This window comes from Alexandromys fortis, unplaced genomic scaffold, assembly GCF_014885135.2.
Source record: "Alexandromys fortis isolate MF-2015 unplaced genomic scaffold, M_Fortis_MF-2015_v1.1 scaffold_6, whole genome shotgun sequence".
Taxonomy (NCBI): Eukaryota; Metazoa; Chordata; class Mammalia; order Rodentia; family Cricetidae; genus Alexandromys; species Alexandromys fortis.
The window spans coordinates 6,220,133-6,237,672 of record NW_026067902.1 but is presented as its reverse complement, the minus strand read 5'-3'; the positions used below and the strand labels follow the sequence as shown (position 1 = coordinate 6,237,672).

General features: G+C 42.7%; 1 protein-coding gene and 1 long non-coding RNA gene across 2 annotated transcripts; both read left to right on the top strand.

The window, feature by feature from the left end:
• Nucleotides 1-3,455: 3,455 nt before the first annotated feature.
• On the top strand, nt 3,456-3,970 carry LOC126496803 (U6 snRNA-associated Sm-like protein LSm3). The gene has a single exon (XM_050134434.1). The coding sequence runs from the start codon at nt 3,557-3,559 to the stop codon at nt 3,863-3,865; it is 309 nt and encodes a 102-aa protein (XP_049990391.1). The 5' UTR covers nt 3,456-3,556; the 3' UTR covers nt 3,866-3,970.
• Nucleotides 3,971-10,393: 6,423 nt separating this feature from the next.
• Nucleotides 10,394-11,836, top strand: LOC126494587 (uncharacterized). The gene is made up of 3 exons (XR_007590038.1): nt 10,394-10,892; nt 11,239-11,348; nt 11,533-11,836. It is a non-coding gene; the product is annotated as an uncharacterized lncRNA (long non-coding RNA).
• The last annotated feature ends 5,704 nt before the right edge of the window (nt 11,837-17,540 follow it).

The following is a 17,540-nucleotide window of genomic DNA, read 5'->3' as shown; positions in this document are numbered from 1 at the left end:
GGATTTGAGAAACCTGGACGGATTAGCCGCTTCACTACCCACCAGGCCCGGCCAGATCCAGGGCTTTGAGTTGACTCACCCCAATATCTTCCCCGTCTAGTAGCTGCTGCCCTTGAAGGGGCTGGGCCTGTAACTACATAACTGATACCTGAGAGTTTCTATGAGAGTTCAGTATTGATGTTGTAGCAGACGACAGAGGCCTTGAACTAACCTTCCTCGCAAGTAAAGCTGTTTAGTTTGGCTGTGCAAAAGGGTAGATGTGTGACACATGGCAGCTTCCAGTGCCGCTACGATGACCGGATATGTGATGGGGGTTTGGGAAAGATGGAGGTGCACACAGAATGCTACGGGTGATGGAGGAGCCTGTTGAACTGTCACCCAGAGGGGTCAACAAGATGGTTTTTCTTGTTTACTTGTTAGGTGTTTTCTTTTTTCTTCCTTTTCTATTCTTTATTTTAATTTATTTTTTATTATCTTTTGTGGGGTGGAGTGGATACAGAAGAACTGGGAAATAGTGGGATTGGGGTACATGATGTAAAATACCCAAAGATTCAATAAAAATTATGTTATTAAAAAAAAGACTTAAAGAGCTCTTAGCATTACATTAAATTTCTTAGCTAAATTTATCTACAACTTGGAGCTAAGAAATAAGTTTCATTGTTTTCTTGGAATCCCATATATATCTTTTTCTAAATTTTTCATTTTGATGAACTATATCCTGTATATTCTACTGAATGAGGGTGAAATAATTCTGGTTAGAGGTAAGATTCCAAGTTCAAAATAGTCCTATGGGACATTTTTTGTTTGTTTATTTAGTTGGTTGGTTGGTCTCTTTTTTGGGCAGAATCTCCTAATGTAGCAAGGGTTGGTCTTCAATTCATGATCGTCAATTTACCCCGTGCTGGGATTATACACATATATGACCATGGACATTTTAGAACACTACACTACTGTCATACAATGTTTAGAAATACGATTTTTATTTCTTTATAAATAAACAAAACACACTTTTAGAAAAAATGAAATAAAATAGAGGAGAATTTTTGTTTGTGTAGGTAGAGAGTAAACATTCGGGAAAGGGCTTAAGTGATGAGCATCACTGTTCCCTATGGCTCTCCATTGCAAGCACATTAGTTACTGTCCCCGTGGACCCCTCTCCCTGAAGCGTTCTGAATCAGACTGGCAACTTCAGGTATTGTCTAAGCAAATTTGGCCCGTTGTTGCTATTTAACAGGTTTCAATAGCTCGGTTATTTTGTCACTTGGCTAAGAACATCTTAATCTGATCTCCAAAGATTTCCTGGAGGCCCTAGATAAAAGTAAACCTTCGTTTCTTCCCTTCGCGACCCTGTGATTTCTGGGTTCCGCTGTTGACAGTATTGCTCTCAGGAGCAGGCACTGCCTTCCTATTGTGTGGGGAAGTCCACAGCACACAGACGGCGAAACCCTTCACCATACACATCACTGGTAGCTTTGTCTTTATAAACTAATACTTGCTCATTTTGTCTACCACTCATCCCGTTTCAGGTTGACTGATGAATCACAAAATCTAGTAGGCCATAACTGTCTTCTTTGAGATGGTAAGTGTTGGGGCCAGAGAGATGACTCAGTGGTTAACTCAGATAAACTCATGCCAAGGACCTGAGTCCAGTTCCCAGCACCGGCATCAGGCAGCTCACAATTCCCTGTAACTCCTGCTTCAGGGGAACCTAAGGCTCTTTTGGCCTCCACAGGCAACTGTACTCATGAGCGTAAGCCATCCCCACACAATCCACATAATGAAAAAAGAAACAAACCCTTGTAAAAAAAAAAAAAAAAAGAGAGAGATAATGATGACATCATCAAGAGACTAAAGACCATGAGATTTCAGTCTGGTGCTCCATTGTGGGCGAGGGGTGCACCCATACAATGAGACAATGGGGATGTTCTATCGGGAACTCACCAAGGCCAGCGGGTCTGGGTCTGAAAAAGCCTCCGTTAAAACCGGTCTCGCTGAACATAGTGGACAATGAGGACTACTGAGACCTCAAGAACAATGGCAATGGGTTTTTGATCCTACTGTACCTATTGGTTTCGTGGGAGACTAGGCAGTTTCGTGGATGCTCACCTTACTAGACCTGGATGGAGGTGGGTGGTCCTTGGACTTCCCACAGGGCAGGGAACCCTGATTGCTCTTTGGGCTGACGAGGGAGGGGGACTTGATTGGGGGAGGGGGAGGGAAAGGGGAGGCGGCGGTGGGGAAGAGACAGAAATCTTTAATAAATAAATAAATTAAAAAAAAAAAGAGACTAAAGACCAGATTGCAAAAGTCTACATCTTGACATCTGACCCTGAAAGCGCCTTACTTAATATCTTCACAAAGGAGATCAAGAATTTGTAGTTTTCAAAAAAAAAAAAAGTTTTATGAAAGTGGCCTTTGACCACAGGAAACATATCACTCACCTTGCTGTTGTGATTTGCATGTGAAATTCCTTGCATGGACTGACGTGTTTGAACTCTTGGTCCCCAGCTGGTGTTTCTGTTTGGGAAGGATGTGAATCCTGTGGGAATTGGGATTTAGTGTCAGGGAATAGGTCACTGGGTGGTGGTCCAGACCCTGACCCAGCCCACCCTTTTCTCTGCTTCCTGCTTGGTGCCAGGTAACAAGCAGCTGCCAAAGTCACAGAGCTATCAGCCACCATATTGCCCCCGCAAGAATTCTATCCCCCTCAGTGAGCCAAGATGCACAGCTGTTCCTTTAGGTTTCGTTTTTCTCAGGTATTTGGTCACAGGAATAATACAAAATTAGCAGACTTTCTTTTCATCTTTCCTCTTCTCTCAAACATTGGCATGTCCTTTGACCAATATCAAGTCTTCAAAATTAAAGCAGCTATTTCAAATTTCCCAGAGGAATACCATCATGTCTAAGATTTGCACAAGTGAATTGGTGTTTGCCTATATATTCTTGGAGACTCATCACATTATAGCCAGAGAATTATGTGAAAGGTCACTGCAAAGAGAGGGTGTGTGGCTCTGGTTAAGGAGCCTGTTAGGATGGAGGGTGAGAAATAATCTCGGAGGGGAAGAGTTTAGTATATAACTCTTATAAGTAGCAAATGTTGTAACTATGAGAAAGGCTATTGAAAGTCCAGTGGTTCACGATGTGGCCAGGGGAAATAGAGTCTAAATAATACTGTTTATAAGGGTTTGTTCCCTATGAGACAGCCACAAGCCAAACCAGGAATCTCCTATAATATGAAAACATCTAGCAGGTCACCCAGGGAGTTATCTTGTACAAAATTTCAGGTAATCAAAATGAATGGGCACAATCAGTGTATAAAGATGTCTCATTCTGAAGTAAGCTTGGGACAGCAGAGCTCTTGACAATGCCATAGTCACTTTGAGCTAGTGAGCAATTTTTCAGATATAGTTAATGGTCTGGGGGGGGGGACAATAGAATAACTTAGTTTCCAAATCTGGCAAAACTTTTAGAAAGGTCTTCATGGTTCTATCCTTCCAAATCCAAGACAAAATTCTTCTTTGATCTCAAAGTCCATAGTCCAGGCAGCATTTGAAACATGGCGGATGACGTAGATCAGCAACAGACCACCAGTACTGTAGAGGAGCCCCTGGATCTCATCAGGCTCAGTTTGGATGAGCGAATTTATGTGAAGATGAGAAACGACAGAGAGCTTCGAGGCAGATTACATGCTTATGATCAACATTTAAATATGATCCTGGGAGATGTGGAAGAAACTGTGACAACAATAGAGATTGATGAAAAGACGTATGAGGAGATATATAAATCAACAAAATGGAACATCCCCATGCTCTTCGTCCGGGGAGATGGTGTTGTTCTAGTTGCCCCTCCATTGAGAGTCAGCTGAGACAGAAGAGGATCCTGTGTAGGAAATGGAGACTTTGCCTCTTGAGATGTACAGAACACTCACAGAGAGAAGCTCACATGCATTATGATATCAGAAATGACCCAAGGATCCCTCCACCCTCAAGGAAGTTCATTTCCGAGTAACTTATAGCCTCTCAGCTAAATCCCATGTTCCTTTTCTCCAGCCTCCTGTCAGTGTCGCCAGCCTCCTAGCTCTTCAGGAGTTGTTTGCCCATTGTTCTTGCAGTTACTTTCAGGTTGTTTTCTTTAAATTAAATTTGATGTCCCTTTTTCCATAGTCCAGGCAGACCTCTGGTCAAATGCCTGCCAAGAAAGTCAAAACAATATATCTCAGCAGCCTGCACCTTAGCAATGAGTTTTTAAACTATAACTGAAAATGGGTTTAATCAAGACAGAGAAAATAAAAGATACCATGTCTGTCTCTAGCACAGATACTTAAAGCCCATATTCTAGTCATGAAGGGAATCTGGGCTACAGGCCTATAACTTACCCATATCAGTGAATTTCAGTATAACATGTAGGCATCCTCTATCAATTTACTAAGTAATCCTGGACCCCAAACAATGTTTGTCTACTCAGTAATACTCACTGGCTATTTTTGTTGATTTGGTCCTTGAAGCAGCTTTTTCCTTTATAGAGAAGCATTAGCTAAGGCCTGGAAGACTTTTTTTCTGGATGGAATAGTCATTCTGCCTCAGTAACAACAGCAGCAAGCTGATGGGCTGAAGCCATAAGTTAAGAGCATCATCTCAATATTCAAGGTCATCCATCAATCATGTTGGCAGCGTTCCTATAGGACACCGGATGTACTTATTAACAGAGATTTTTATTTTACCAGTGGAATTAGGTTCTCTATGAACCAGGGAAAGTTCTATGCTCTAACAGAACAATGGTGCATATATTTTAATGAATCTTTCCAAAATAATTAGTGAAGAAGTGCCAACTAAGGTCTTTCTGCCAGACATTGCATGATAATCAAGTGGCCACTTCCCTGCTCTTCTAATTCCTGTAGAGCCTTATTGCAATCCTTTATTATACATATAAAAATCATCAGGACCAAAATTACTAAGCCTTTCTCACAGGCAGGGCGAGGGCACATGGTCATGCGCTGGCTTCTGGGAGGTATGGGGAAGGCTGCAGAGAAGGTCCCCAAGAAAAGACTTCCTTCTTCAGTGACAGATTAGAGCTTGAGATGTAATCCCCATGCCCCCTCATCTTTAAGCTCAGCTCTAAGAGTATGTGTGCTTATGATTGTGGCAGCCATGCGTGTGACCCTGAGGGCAAACCAGGAAGCAATGAAGAAGATGCCGCACCAGTCATGGCACCAGTGCTCCTGGGAATCTTGGTGAGTAGAGACTGATGTTCTGTCCTTTACGAAGACTTCCCAAGAGTGCTTCGCTATTTTCCTAAATCATTCAGTAAGACCAGGTTGTGAGGTGCTGGAGTTCTCGCCATGAGTGTAGACATCACTGCTGCCCTGTGGGAAGTCCGGTGCAGGGAAAGACAGAAAATAATTAGAGGCTATCAGCCATTTATCTTGACTCTGTGGGAAGTCTGTGGCCACAGAGGCTGCCTTGTGAAAGTGAAGCCTGAGCAGCTCTCTGGAAAAGGACTGACAGGAAGGAGGCAGGTGAGGAGGGCTTTGCCCACTGTGCGTCTGTGAATGGGTTGATAAAAACAAATGCCCTAAGAGTACAGAGTCAGAGGACAGAATCACAGAAGGAATAATGGCTGACCTTAGCCGACTGCACAGCCATGGTCTCAGAAAGCAGAGTGAGGCCAGCTGTATCAGAGGGAGGCTGCCGAGCCCCAAGCTCACCCTCCCGCGGTCCTCATGATCAGACTTATAAATAGAAAGAAAGCATCACCGCGCTTGCGGTGGCTCCGACACAGCCAGCAGTTTTCATTTGCTCGCCGCGCTCCTTGTTATAAATGATCTAATGACTGATTCCTTTCGGCTGAGAATTCTCATAATTGGTTGCAGCCTCAGGGTGCTTTGGGTTTGTTTTTTAAACATTCAGCCATCTTGATTTATGTTGTTAGCGTGAACATACCCACATTTTGCGTTCTCTGGTGCATCCGATCTACAGATGATTATTTACAATGAAGAAGTCTCCAAGATAGCTGAACCTTCCCACTTATTTAGATTTCACCGGAGTCCCCAGGCTAGCATGAAAACATCTGCGAGTTAAGGTAATTTTGCAAAAGCTGCTTACGGTCCAGCAGCTATTTCTGTGCTCTAGGAATTCTGTAAACCTATGGGGGAAAAAGAAACTTTGTCCACAACTATGCAGGTGTTGCACTGGGCCCGGATTCCCCTATCCCTGCATTGTTGGGAAGGACCAGAGCCACGGGCTCCAGGTGGAGGAAGAGACACCTGAAGATCTTCACCATTCCTTCTGCCTTGTTAGGCAAGCCTCCCAGCCTTCCGTAGAAAGAGGCATAAGGGCTATTTTCTTCCGCCATGCCCCCTTCTCATCCCCTTTTCTTTCCTATCTCCTTTGTAGATGGATCTCTGCCTAATTTCTTCTAGCCCTAGGTTCATCTATCCTGGTAGTGTGGACCTTCCAGCACACCTGAGATGTTCACTTTCCACAACCAAACACATTAATAAGTAAGGGGCTTTCCCCAAGATAAGGCGGGTGTGGACATGGTTATTATAGAAACCAACAGTGAATCAATTCAAAGATGTTGCCCTATAGTTTTAAATTTGTCTTCATTTCACACAACCCTTCAGTCTCTAGGAATCTGTAAGGTAACACATTCGTGTTCTCTTGTAAATGTCACACTGCACTGTCGAATTAAAAGTACCACCATGCTCAGGGCAAATATGGAAAAATGTTCTGCAATTTTAAAAGCTGAGAGATAAAATTTTTATTGTTTACTATTACAGGAACCTTAAAAACTCTGGCAGATTAGATGTTTCTTGACTTTTGGGAGACCTCGTCCTTGTCAGTTTCTCTAGGAAAAGTCCTTTTTTGCCATGTTCTTTATGATCTCACATCCAGGAGTTGTTATCAGACATTAACTTGGGTCTTTTCCCATTTGAAGTTTGAAAATATTTGGGTCTGTTGTTTACTAAGGCACGTACCATTTCTTCCTGTATGCATTTTTTTTTATGAAGCTTGAGCGTGGGGTGTGGTGTTTAACATATTCTGGGTGCTTGACAGCGCTATTAAAAGCAAAGTTTCAAGTAAGAGAAATAGCCTAGAATTGGCAGTTTTCTTGAATGAAAAAGGACTTGGGGGAAACAAATGGAATCTCAAGTATGTATCTAATATTTCTGAGCCCAAGAATTTATTTTCTGTGGCAGTATGCAGGACAGATATTTTTGATTGAAGTACATGGTTCCTCATATAGGCTCACAGAGATTTTAACCTTCTTTATATTGCCAATACAAGTCTCTTGCATGCACTTTATGATGTGCAATGTGTTTCATGGGAATAAAGCTGAGTCTTAAAACTGTAGTCATTGAAATATGGACATATGTATAGTCATTTTAATATGGACATATGTATTATCCATAAGCTCCTGAATACTTACTTGCTCTAAAAGAAAAAGAGTAACCTAGCGAAGCTAGTGAGGATAGGCTGAAAAATATCTATTCTCGAAGGAAAGACAATGCTGGTAACAATGGAGGATTTGACTTACCTAACCTTGAAGTCCACCTGCTTGAAAACAAAACCCAAGGAAACTGTGGCCAGACAGCCCCGTGCAGAATCCTACCCACAGCTGATGTATAGATCACAGTTGCTACCGTTTTTGTGACGTTATCCTTCGTTGTCAACTTGTCTAGACTGAGAGATTGCTAGCAGCCTGAGAAAGCATATCTCCAGGTGTGTCTGTGAGGACATTTCCAGAGACAATAGGCTAATGACAGTCTGACTTAATGAATGGCTTAATTCATTTATGTGTTCAGTGTTTCAGTAGACTGCTGAGAGGTAGTGGAATGGCAGAAGTTAGGGCCAACTTGGAGGACGTGAACCATTCGGGGTGTGCTTTTGGGGACTGCTGTTTTGCTCTTTTCTCTGTCTGCCATGGAGGAGATTCTTCACCACACCCTCCCTGCTTTGCTGACAGAAACCATGAACAAAATGAATCTTTCCTCCCCTTAGTTTGTCAAATGTTCTTCCACAGAAGGAACTTAGCACATTTATCTGGTATCTACTCTTCTCTCCCCAGCAGATGCATTTTTATTTTCACCTCTTTTTTTTTTTATCAACCATCAATTATCTTTCCAGCTAACTCTCTATCTGTTGTGTATTGCTCATCCAGAGATGTAGATCTAACCAAGAATCATGCGCATCTGGAAATGCCAGAGGAAAAGAGGTCTTAACACAATTGTTCTCAGCAGAGGAATGTCATGGCTTCACCCCAGTGTTATTTCATGCTTTCACAGCGGTTCCATCTGTTTTCTCCAGAAGGGCATCTTATGCTACAGTCCCCGAGGTGGGGGACACTAAAAGTCACAAGCACAGTTGGAAGGGAGGCACAGGGGCAGTGCTCACAGCCAGTGGTGAATGGGGGTATTTCTTGATTAATACCTATCCTAGACACAGTAGAGAAAATGGTTTTAGGTTAAGCAAAGCTGCTGAGAACTGTATAAAACATTTTCTAAGAATGTGAAACCGAGATGGTCAGAGGACCACTGTGGTGATGATTACAGCCCCAACTAAAATTTTGTGCAGAATTCCAAAACATCCCACCTCTTGGTATATACACATCCTTCTACTATCAAGGCAAATACTAATACCAGTGCAGCCTGAAGGCGTTTATAGAATAATTAAGGTCCTCCCTAGATGGGCTTTGAGAGCAGGATTGTTTAGACTAAGTCTGAAGCTATTGGATAAGTCCCGCAAAGGCATAGGAATCTTCCTCACAAGAAATACTGGGGACATGAGAGATCAGGTTATGATGGCACTTCCCACTAGTAGCTGTGACACATGTGTGCCTCCAAGAGTGGCCCACACAAGGAAATGGGATCTTAGACAATGACAAGGAACCAAATTTTTACCCCATCTAAAAGATCACAGAAACAGACTTTGCCAGAGTCTTCAGATACAAACCTCTTTGATAAATCCCTCCAAACTTTGCCAACCCTCCAGACTTCTTATTCCAAAAAATGTGGGGATGTGGTCATCAAAATCTATTGTATGCATGCATGAAATTTTCATAAGTAAATATAAATAAAAACACTTCTAACGTGCTAAATTTGATGATTTATGATGTGCTGTAGAAGTCTCATACCAGCACAAAAAGAAAAACAATTCTGGACTTGAATTTGCTTTGTTTCTTTTTTCAGTTTTGTTACTTTTGAGATAAAGCTATTTCATAAGCAATTAAAATACAGTCAGTGCTGGGGAAGATTCCTAATCTGATGCATACACAGTCCAAAGTCACTGGCAGATGCTCGGTAAGGAGGATGCAGAAGAGTGTGTCCCATCTGGAGGGAGGTGTTCTTCACTGGTCTGGTCAGCTCCTCTAATTTTCTGTGATAAGGGCAGTGGAGACATACTAGATGGCATGTCTTATGATCGTGCCCCTTTTACTTACAGTGAAATGATTCTCAATGTCTGGCTCTGTCAAAAGCGGTAGCTAGCAAACAAGGCATTAAGGCCAGTACTTCCGATTCTGAGCCTATGACAGACATCACCATCTCCTTGTTTTCCTCTCTAAACTGGTATACTTACTAAGTCTGTGCTCCCATAGCAACTAATTGATTACAATTCATATACATTTGCCACCTTGGTTTAGTTTTGGAAACATATCTAGTTGAGAAAGAGCATTGTGTTTTTTTGGGGGGGAGGGCTTGGATTTTGTTGAAATTTGAAAGATTTTGTTGGTTTCTATTTGTCTGCAAAGATTGGATGAGATTAGCCAGCCCACTGAGAACTTGTTAAGAAGGCAATCTGCAGTTCTTGCTGCCTGAAGAACAAATGTTGGAAAAGCAACACAAGTTGGAGTTCATTCACCTCTTTGAATGTGGCTAAATGGAATTGTGTTCACAAGTTATGAGACTTAAATATTATAATTCCCAGTTCCTATCCTGGGAACTAGGCACAGTCCTTATAAGACAAGGTGGCCTAAGGCTGAGAGTCAATGTACAGGAATTGATCTCTTTCCAGGTCCAAATAGGTAGAGCTTGCACAAATCCTTCCTGACTGATGGTTGCCTGTCCGTGGTATCCTGTGGCAGCATCGGGAAGGACATTAAGATTGCTAGAACCATGGTCTGAGACACAGTTTATATGACCCAGCCTGAAAAAGGCTTAAGCAACTCCCCTTCTGGATCACAGGGTGTTAACAGATTAGTCAACCCGTAAAAGCTCCCACTGGTTTATATGGGGTTGGAGTATTGCATCACGGGTGGAGGGGCCCAAATTGTTTTTGGAGAAATATAAGGCTCTGTCTTCAGGATCATGACCCAAGAGTTACACCCAGGTTCCTCAAGCCAAGTGGGGACATGGAAGAACTTGGCTGAGACACAGGGATGTGACTCATCAGAAAAGATGAACTGGTTTTGAAAAATAACAAGAACCACCTTCTATTCTCTGCCTGCCTGCCTACCTTCTTTCTGTAACAAAGGAAAGAAATGGAGGAGATTGTAAAAGATGCACTAGCCGCACAAGCCCTTGTTACCTGCGTCTGCTTTTAGAGTCCCTGGTCCATTTTACCACTGGGCACATTGCTCAGTTATACTCAGAGTGGATGACTGGCAAAATGACACCTGTTTTATTTTATTTTTATTTTTTAAAGAAGCCACTTGCCAAGTGTGTGTAGGAAAACGATTCCTATGGTATGACATCGAGATCCTGTGTTTTGATCAGATAAGGGATTCTGATCTGCAGTTTATAAAGTTCACTAGCAGAAAACCCAAGGTCATTGATGACACAACACCGTCCACACAGCAACAGACGGCCTGCACGCACAGTGACAACATGAGTGTGGATGGCGGTGATTGCTGTGTCGCGAACCCATACGCAAGAAGAATGTGTCCTCTTTTGAAAGGTAAGGCATACGGATTTGCCAAAGCATGGCGATTCCAAGCCATTCACTTTTTTTTCTTTCAGGCTTTTCTTTTTCCCGTCCCCTACTGCCCTATTCCTTCCCTCCACTCTCCTCTCTTTCAACACTGTCTCGAAAGTAGTGATCCCCTACCTCAGCCTTCCCAGTTCTGGGATTACAGGTATAGTCCACGCTGCCCTACTTTATTTCATGATTTTAAGAATTTAAATTTGAAAAAAAAAATAGTATTTTTGTATTTATGTGTCTATTTTATAAATAATTTTATTCTGATGTGAGGAACTGTAATTCCAAACATCAAGGACTTGTCATTCGCTTCCTTTTGGCCAAGGAGAATCACAGTGCAAACTGAGACAAAGGCTGAAATCTCACAAAGAATAGCACACGTGGACGAAGCAGTTGGCATTCTGGATGCTTCCACAGTTGCTTCTCTAGTGTCAGGTGAGTGAGGGGAGCATCATGTCTCAGAAGCAGCCCACCTATAGCCACCCCAGTAATGAACATTTTGGAGTCTCCCCAAAATCTCCTCAATTTCCGAAGTGTCCACTCTGCAACAGACACACATTTTCTTCCTTTTCCATTAGTTTGTTTCCCCCCAAATAGACTCCATTATTCTCTCCTGCAGCGCCAATCCACTATGCAGCTCTTATGCATCAACCACCTGCACTGAAAGGTCCTAGCTCATGTGACACCGCCATCTTGCCAGAATGAGAGCCCTAGTCATCTCCTGGCTCCTACCACAGTTACCCTGGGCTGCTCTATACTAGATGCCAGTAGCAGAGTTCCAGAGGGTCCTCACTGGCATGCCTCTTCCCGGCTGAAAACTGGCAGTGTTTTTAATCACCTTCAGCAGAGGTACGAGACCTAGAATGTTTGGCACCACGGGTCATAAAGGTGTTTAGACGTCATTTGTACATTCTGCTTCCTCGTCAAGCTGGTAGGTCAACCTTTTGATCTGGCATTATGTTTCATGCTAGAGCAGTAGTTCTCAACCTGTGGGTCGCAACCCCAAAGAGACTATAGGAAAACACGGATATTGACATTACGATTCATAACAGTAGCGACATTACAGCTATGAAGTAGGAACGAAGCAACTTTATGGTTGGGGGTCACCCCAGCATGAGGAACTGTATTAGAGGGTCACAGCATTAGGAAGGTTGAGAGCCACTGCTGTAGAGTGACGTTGTCTCTTTTGTCTGCCTTCCTAGGTGTAGTGAAGGAGTGAGCATGCAGAGTGAGCCTGTGTTATAGGGTGAGAGTGGACCATGCCACAAAAGAGGTCCTCTGTGAATATTTCACAAGTAATCCTGGAAATACGCTAATTGATAACTTTTTCAACATTCTATTTGTTTTGGGGTTTTTTTTTTGTAGTTTTTTCAACATCATATGTGTTTCATGTTCTTTGCCAGCAAAAATGGTTTCTGATGTATTTACTTAGCGTTCTGTTCTTGGTTCATACATCATGTCTTTCTCAAGTAATGACCGTGTATGTTCTCTGTCCTATACTAAGATCAATATACATAACTCTGTTTTTTTTATGCACTGAAGATGAACTCCAAGAATGGTGACCATCTTAGGCCATCTATAGACTTTTGTATAGTATTTTGTGCTACTTGGGTTTTCAATAATATTTGTTGAGGGGATCCATAGCAGATGGAAGGACAGGTAAATGGATGGAGAGATAGGTGAATAAAGAGATGTAGACATGAAAGGATGGAGAGTAGACAAATACACTGAAGAATGATGTTCTGTATTATAAACCAAAGTTTTTAGCCCATTTATCTCTAAACTATTTTTCTCTTTGTGCGAATGAATTTGCTGGGCATTTTATTCCCCAGGGAAACTGTTACATGATGCTCCTACTAGTTCCTGAAGATTAACAGAAGCTTGAAGAAATAGCTGCAGACACCTCTAGCTTCAAGGCAGCTTTTAGAGGAATCAGTTGCTTTCTGTTTCTCAATGCTAAGTTATTCAAGGAAAGTTCGTGTGATCAAAATTGAGTGACAACCTCATCACATCAGTCTCTTAACTATTGCTTTGTGCAGTTCCCTACCCACGGGCCCATGGTCCTCCTTTAAAAGGTTGCTGTGTTTTGAACAAGACTTCAGATGCTCTGTCCTCTTGATTCAAGGAGTCTTCCACAAGCATGGCTGGTATCCGAGAGAGGTAAAGACCCTCCAGTTGCCCCTCTCCTGACTAGTGTGGAAATCTGCCCCTGGTGAGGGTTCGGCAGGCCTCTTTCCTTCCTCTGTTCTGGTTTCCAGTTTACTAGGTCCCAGTCTCCTTCAGATTTGATCTTCCCCCATTGACTCTCACTTGGCATTTCTGGCAAGGTTCTGAATACACATTGAGCCCTGAACTCACTGCTTTTTTGGAAAAAAAAAAAATAAGAGAATGGATTTTTCCATGTTCACAGTTTCCCACAGAAAAGCATTCATAAGCTTTAAACTAGCCCAGGCTATGTTAACGTATGTGGTTGGCTTCTGTGCCAGTTTTCATTGTGAATATGATGCTAAATAAAAGAGCTTTTGTTTTTCCCTCTCTTCTCCCCTCCCTTGATTTTAAGTTCAGAAACCCATTTTGTGAGTGAATTGGGTTTTAGCAGAGTCAGAAACAATTCTGTTCTTTTAGCCACTCACGGTGTTTGCTTTAAACCCTTGATAGGTACGTGGAGCTATGCGAGCAGCAGCTGATGTAGACAGATGAGTACATGATGCTGTCTTACACGGCAGTTCAGTTCATTCCTAACATTGATTTGGGCGTCATGGAATCAGGGGAATTCATCTTCCTTGGTACCTTTTCTCTTCTAGGAAAGAAACGTTCACGTTGTCTTTAGCTTCACAGCTCTTCCCACAGTAGCTCTCACACAGCACAGGCCCAGAGCCCAGGGGAACCCCAGGCATTATTGTTATTTTGATTTTAACCAGGTGATGTGAGCATTCACCATGAAAACCGTAGCCTTTGTAAGTCATGAACTGGCATGTCCTGGCACATCCTGGTTGTCCGGTTTCTGTGCGTTTTGGTTCAAATGTTCCCTGCCTTATTTATTCCTGACCACGCCACACCTCCTGGGATTGTCTTTGCAACTTTTGCTGAGCTGCTGACTCAAGTTGCAGAAGGCATAAGGGTTAGCAGAAGGATATTTGCCCACTTCTATGCCAAAGTAAAGCCCCAGAGACTCCACAACTCTGAGACGTTGAAGCTGAGCCCCCTCCTCCTCAAATTCTTGGAAGGCTCCATGACCCCATGACTGAGTCTCTAATTCTAACTAGCCAGGAATGTGTAGACAAACATTGACCAATGTAGCAGTGAGGACTAGTCACCCTGAAGGCAATTGGGGGTGATCATGTGCTTTCTGCCACAGAGGCTTGCCCATACACCAGGCTCCCCTGAACACACCAGGCTGTTGACTGAGTTTCTGTCCTGCCCAATCCCCTAGCCGTTTAGTCCCAAAAGAAATCACACAGAGGTCTACATTAGTTATAAACTGATTGGCCCATTAGCTCAGGCTTCTTATTAACTCTTATAACTTATATTAATCCATTATTCTTATCTGTGTTAGCCACGTGGCTCGGTATCTTATTTGGCAGGGGAGTCACATCTTGCTTCTTCTGTGGCGAGCTCACACTACAGAGAAATGGGCTTTCTTCTTCCCAGAATTCTCCTGTTCTCATTGCCCCACCTCTACTTCCCGTCTGGTTGTCCCACCTAGACTTTCTGTCTGGCTACTTGCCAATCAGCATTTATTTAAAACATAATTGACAGAATACAAAATTATCTCACACCACCAGGCTTCCCTGCACACACCAGTCTTCTCTGCACATAACAGGCTTCCCTGCACACACCAGGCTTCCCCACATACAACAGGCTTCCCTGCACACACCAGGCTTCCCCACACACACCAAGCTTCCCTGCACATACCAGGTTTCCAAGGGGATAATTAGACTTTGCTTAAGACTTCTCCATGTAGAAAATAACAAAAGTAGTCCTATTCATTTAGCAGATTCTGTTGAGATTGCATGAAATACTGAAAGGAAAATCCACGATCCATGATCTAGTACGTAACAGGATTCGGTATTGTTATCAGTACTAATCACTATCGTGAAGTTATTAGAAATTAACCATGAGCTGTAATTAATGTAATATAGAGGACAAGCATCACATTATTATCACATTATTCATACAAATCATCTGTAATTGATAATTACTAGCACTACCAATGATTGATAGATGTTAACATATACTGATTTGTCTCAGTTTCCTTTTCTTCCTCTGAACAATGGATGCACTTATGCTTACACTGGAAACAAAGACCTCTGAAGTGTGTAAGACTTTTTGTGAAGGTGGAAAAATGACTTTAGATACTTCCTAGCCCATTAGCTTGTACTTCAGGGCTTCTTTTCTGGTAGCCTCAGCTTCTTCCTTTTTGAGAGAGAGATTAGGCAAAGGGAAGCAGGTTGGATCTCTGCGGTGGATCAGCTTGGGGGGACCAAGCTGGCTTGTGCCACAAATTGCCTGTCTCTTTCATCCAAGCTCCTGGGACCTAGACTTTTGATAGTCTGGAGTAGACTGTGTTTCCCTTCTGAAGACTATGTTAAAACCATAGTAATGAGTACATGGCATTGAAAAGGAAATCGAAATATTTTAAAATTATAATAATACATGTGTTCCTCTAATAGTCAATCAAATAATACATAATAGCAGGAAACCTAAAACTATCATCATTTGGAAGTAGTGATGAGTAAAAAAAATTATCTGGGGTCTAAAAATAACTATGATTTTGTTTCTTACGGACAAAGTAATGTTTCTTTCTATCCATTGCTACCGTGGTTTGTTGTGTATATCCATAATTAAAGGAAAAGAAATGTTTCAGATGGCCATTAGTTCATAGACAATATAAACTTCTTCCCAGAGCTTCGTCCACAGGAGCTGGGATAAAGAGCCTGCCTCAGCTTGCCCTGACACTGCTGATCGCCCAAGCTACGCTGTTAGAGGCACTAACTGCAGCTTTGCAGCCCCTCTTGGTTCTCGTGACTTTCTATGTACATTTTCTGACTTCATTCCTGGGTGACAGACTTTCCCTTTAGCTAGCTGAAGAAGGCCAGGATGATGTTCAATACTGTAGTGGGCAATAGCACCATTTGAAGCGCCTAGTGAAGGCCAGGCTGTGTTGTTCTTGGCTTCCAGGTTGAGTGGACAGGTCTGGAGAGGGGGCCTGGTTTCAGCTTTTCTGAAGGAGGTGCCGCCTCTTTAAGAGGATGACACTTCTGCTAAGAAAGGAAGCCTTTGCCCGGTTTAAAATCTCTTACTGTCCTATATTCAGAGTTGGGGGTGAATGGGTAGCCACTGTTCAGTGACATGAAAAGACAGACCCAGCTGTAAAAGAACAGGAATTGGAAGGAAGGACAGAGGGAGAGACGGAGGGTGGAGGAAGCCACACTGCCACACTCAAGTGGAAATGCAAGTGTCATTTTTTTTATGGTATAGAGTGATGAGAGCTGCGAAAGGCCTTTAATTATGTCACACTGGTGGATGATTTAAGGCCACTATCACTAGGATGGGTAGCTACAAAGGGGGGGGGGAGATATGTTCACCCCCTTGCTATCTTTCCCTTCACGATGCTTCCACAGTGCTATGGAAGATATGCTAATGAACACAGAAATAAGACCTCACCGCAGCCTCTGCAATCATAAACCAAGTAAAGTTTTGCTGATTTTAAAGCACTCTCATCTTAGGTATTTTACTGTAGCATCAGAAAATGGACTAAGAAAAACAGAAGGAAAGAGAAGAAAGGATGGAAAATGAAGAAGGAACAAAAGAAAACATGGAAGACTTACACTCTACTAAACGTGTGGGAAAGTAGATCTTTATCTCCAAGAATACAGAGATAAATATAAAGTCAGCGGGAAGAATGGATGGATTTCGAAATTCAACAAATATTTATCGTGTGCTTTCTCTATTCCAGGGCAAGGGTTGCAAACTTCGACACATAAGGAACCAGGCAGGACGGTGCCGACAGATGAGGTCAGAACGTTCTCTGCCCTCTATTTCCCCCTTGAAAAGGAAACAACAGGTGATGTTTGACAATGTGCCAGCAATATTCAGCCTGCAGTGTTGAGTATGGCTCTCTAAACCCTGTGTGGATCTCCAACTTCTGTCTGGTTTTGCCCTCCAAACTTTCCAGGAAATATGGTACTTCCTTTTAAGAAAAATATGGAAACTTCTATCATTCTAGTTAAGTAATAAATTCCTTCATACATAGCCACTTAGCAATCATCCTATTGCTTCTCATAGATTCTTCAGGTTGTATTCACAGACACAGTGGGAGTCGCCTTGAGTCTGCTCTTCTATGTCTGAAGGAAGTCTGAGCTGATAACATGGAAAGGCAGAGACTGAAACCATCGGAATGACTACTTAGAGATCTTTCTGGAAAGACTCAGTGACCAAAATTGCCAACTGACCAAGCTCTCTGTCTCATCATGGTAGCCTCAGAGAAGATGGGCATTGTGTTGGTTTGGATTTCTGACGCTGTGAGAAAGCGGTCCATCCAAAAACAACTTGGGAGGCGAGGGTTTATTTCACCTCACCCTTCCAGCTCCTAATCCATCATGGGGGAAAGCCGCAGCGGGAAGC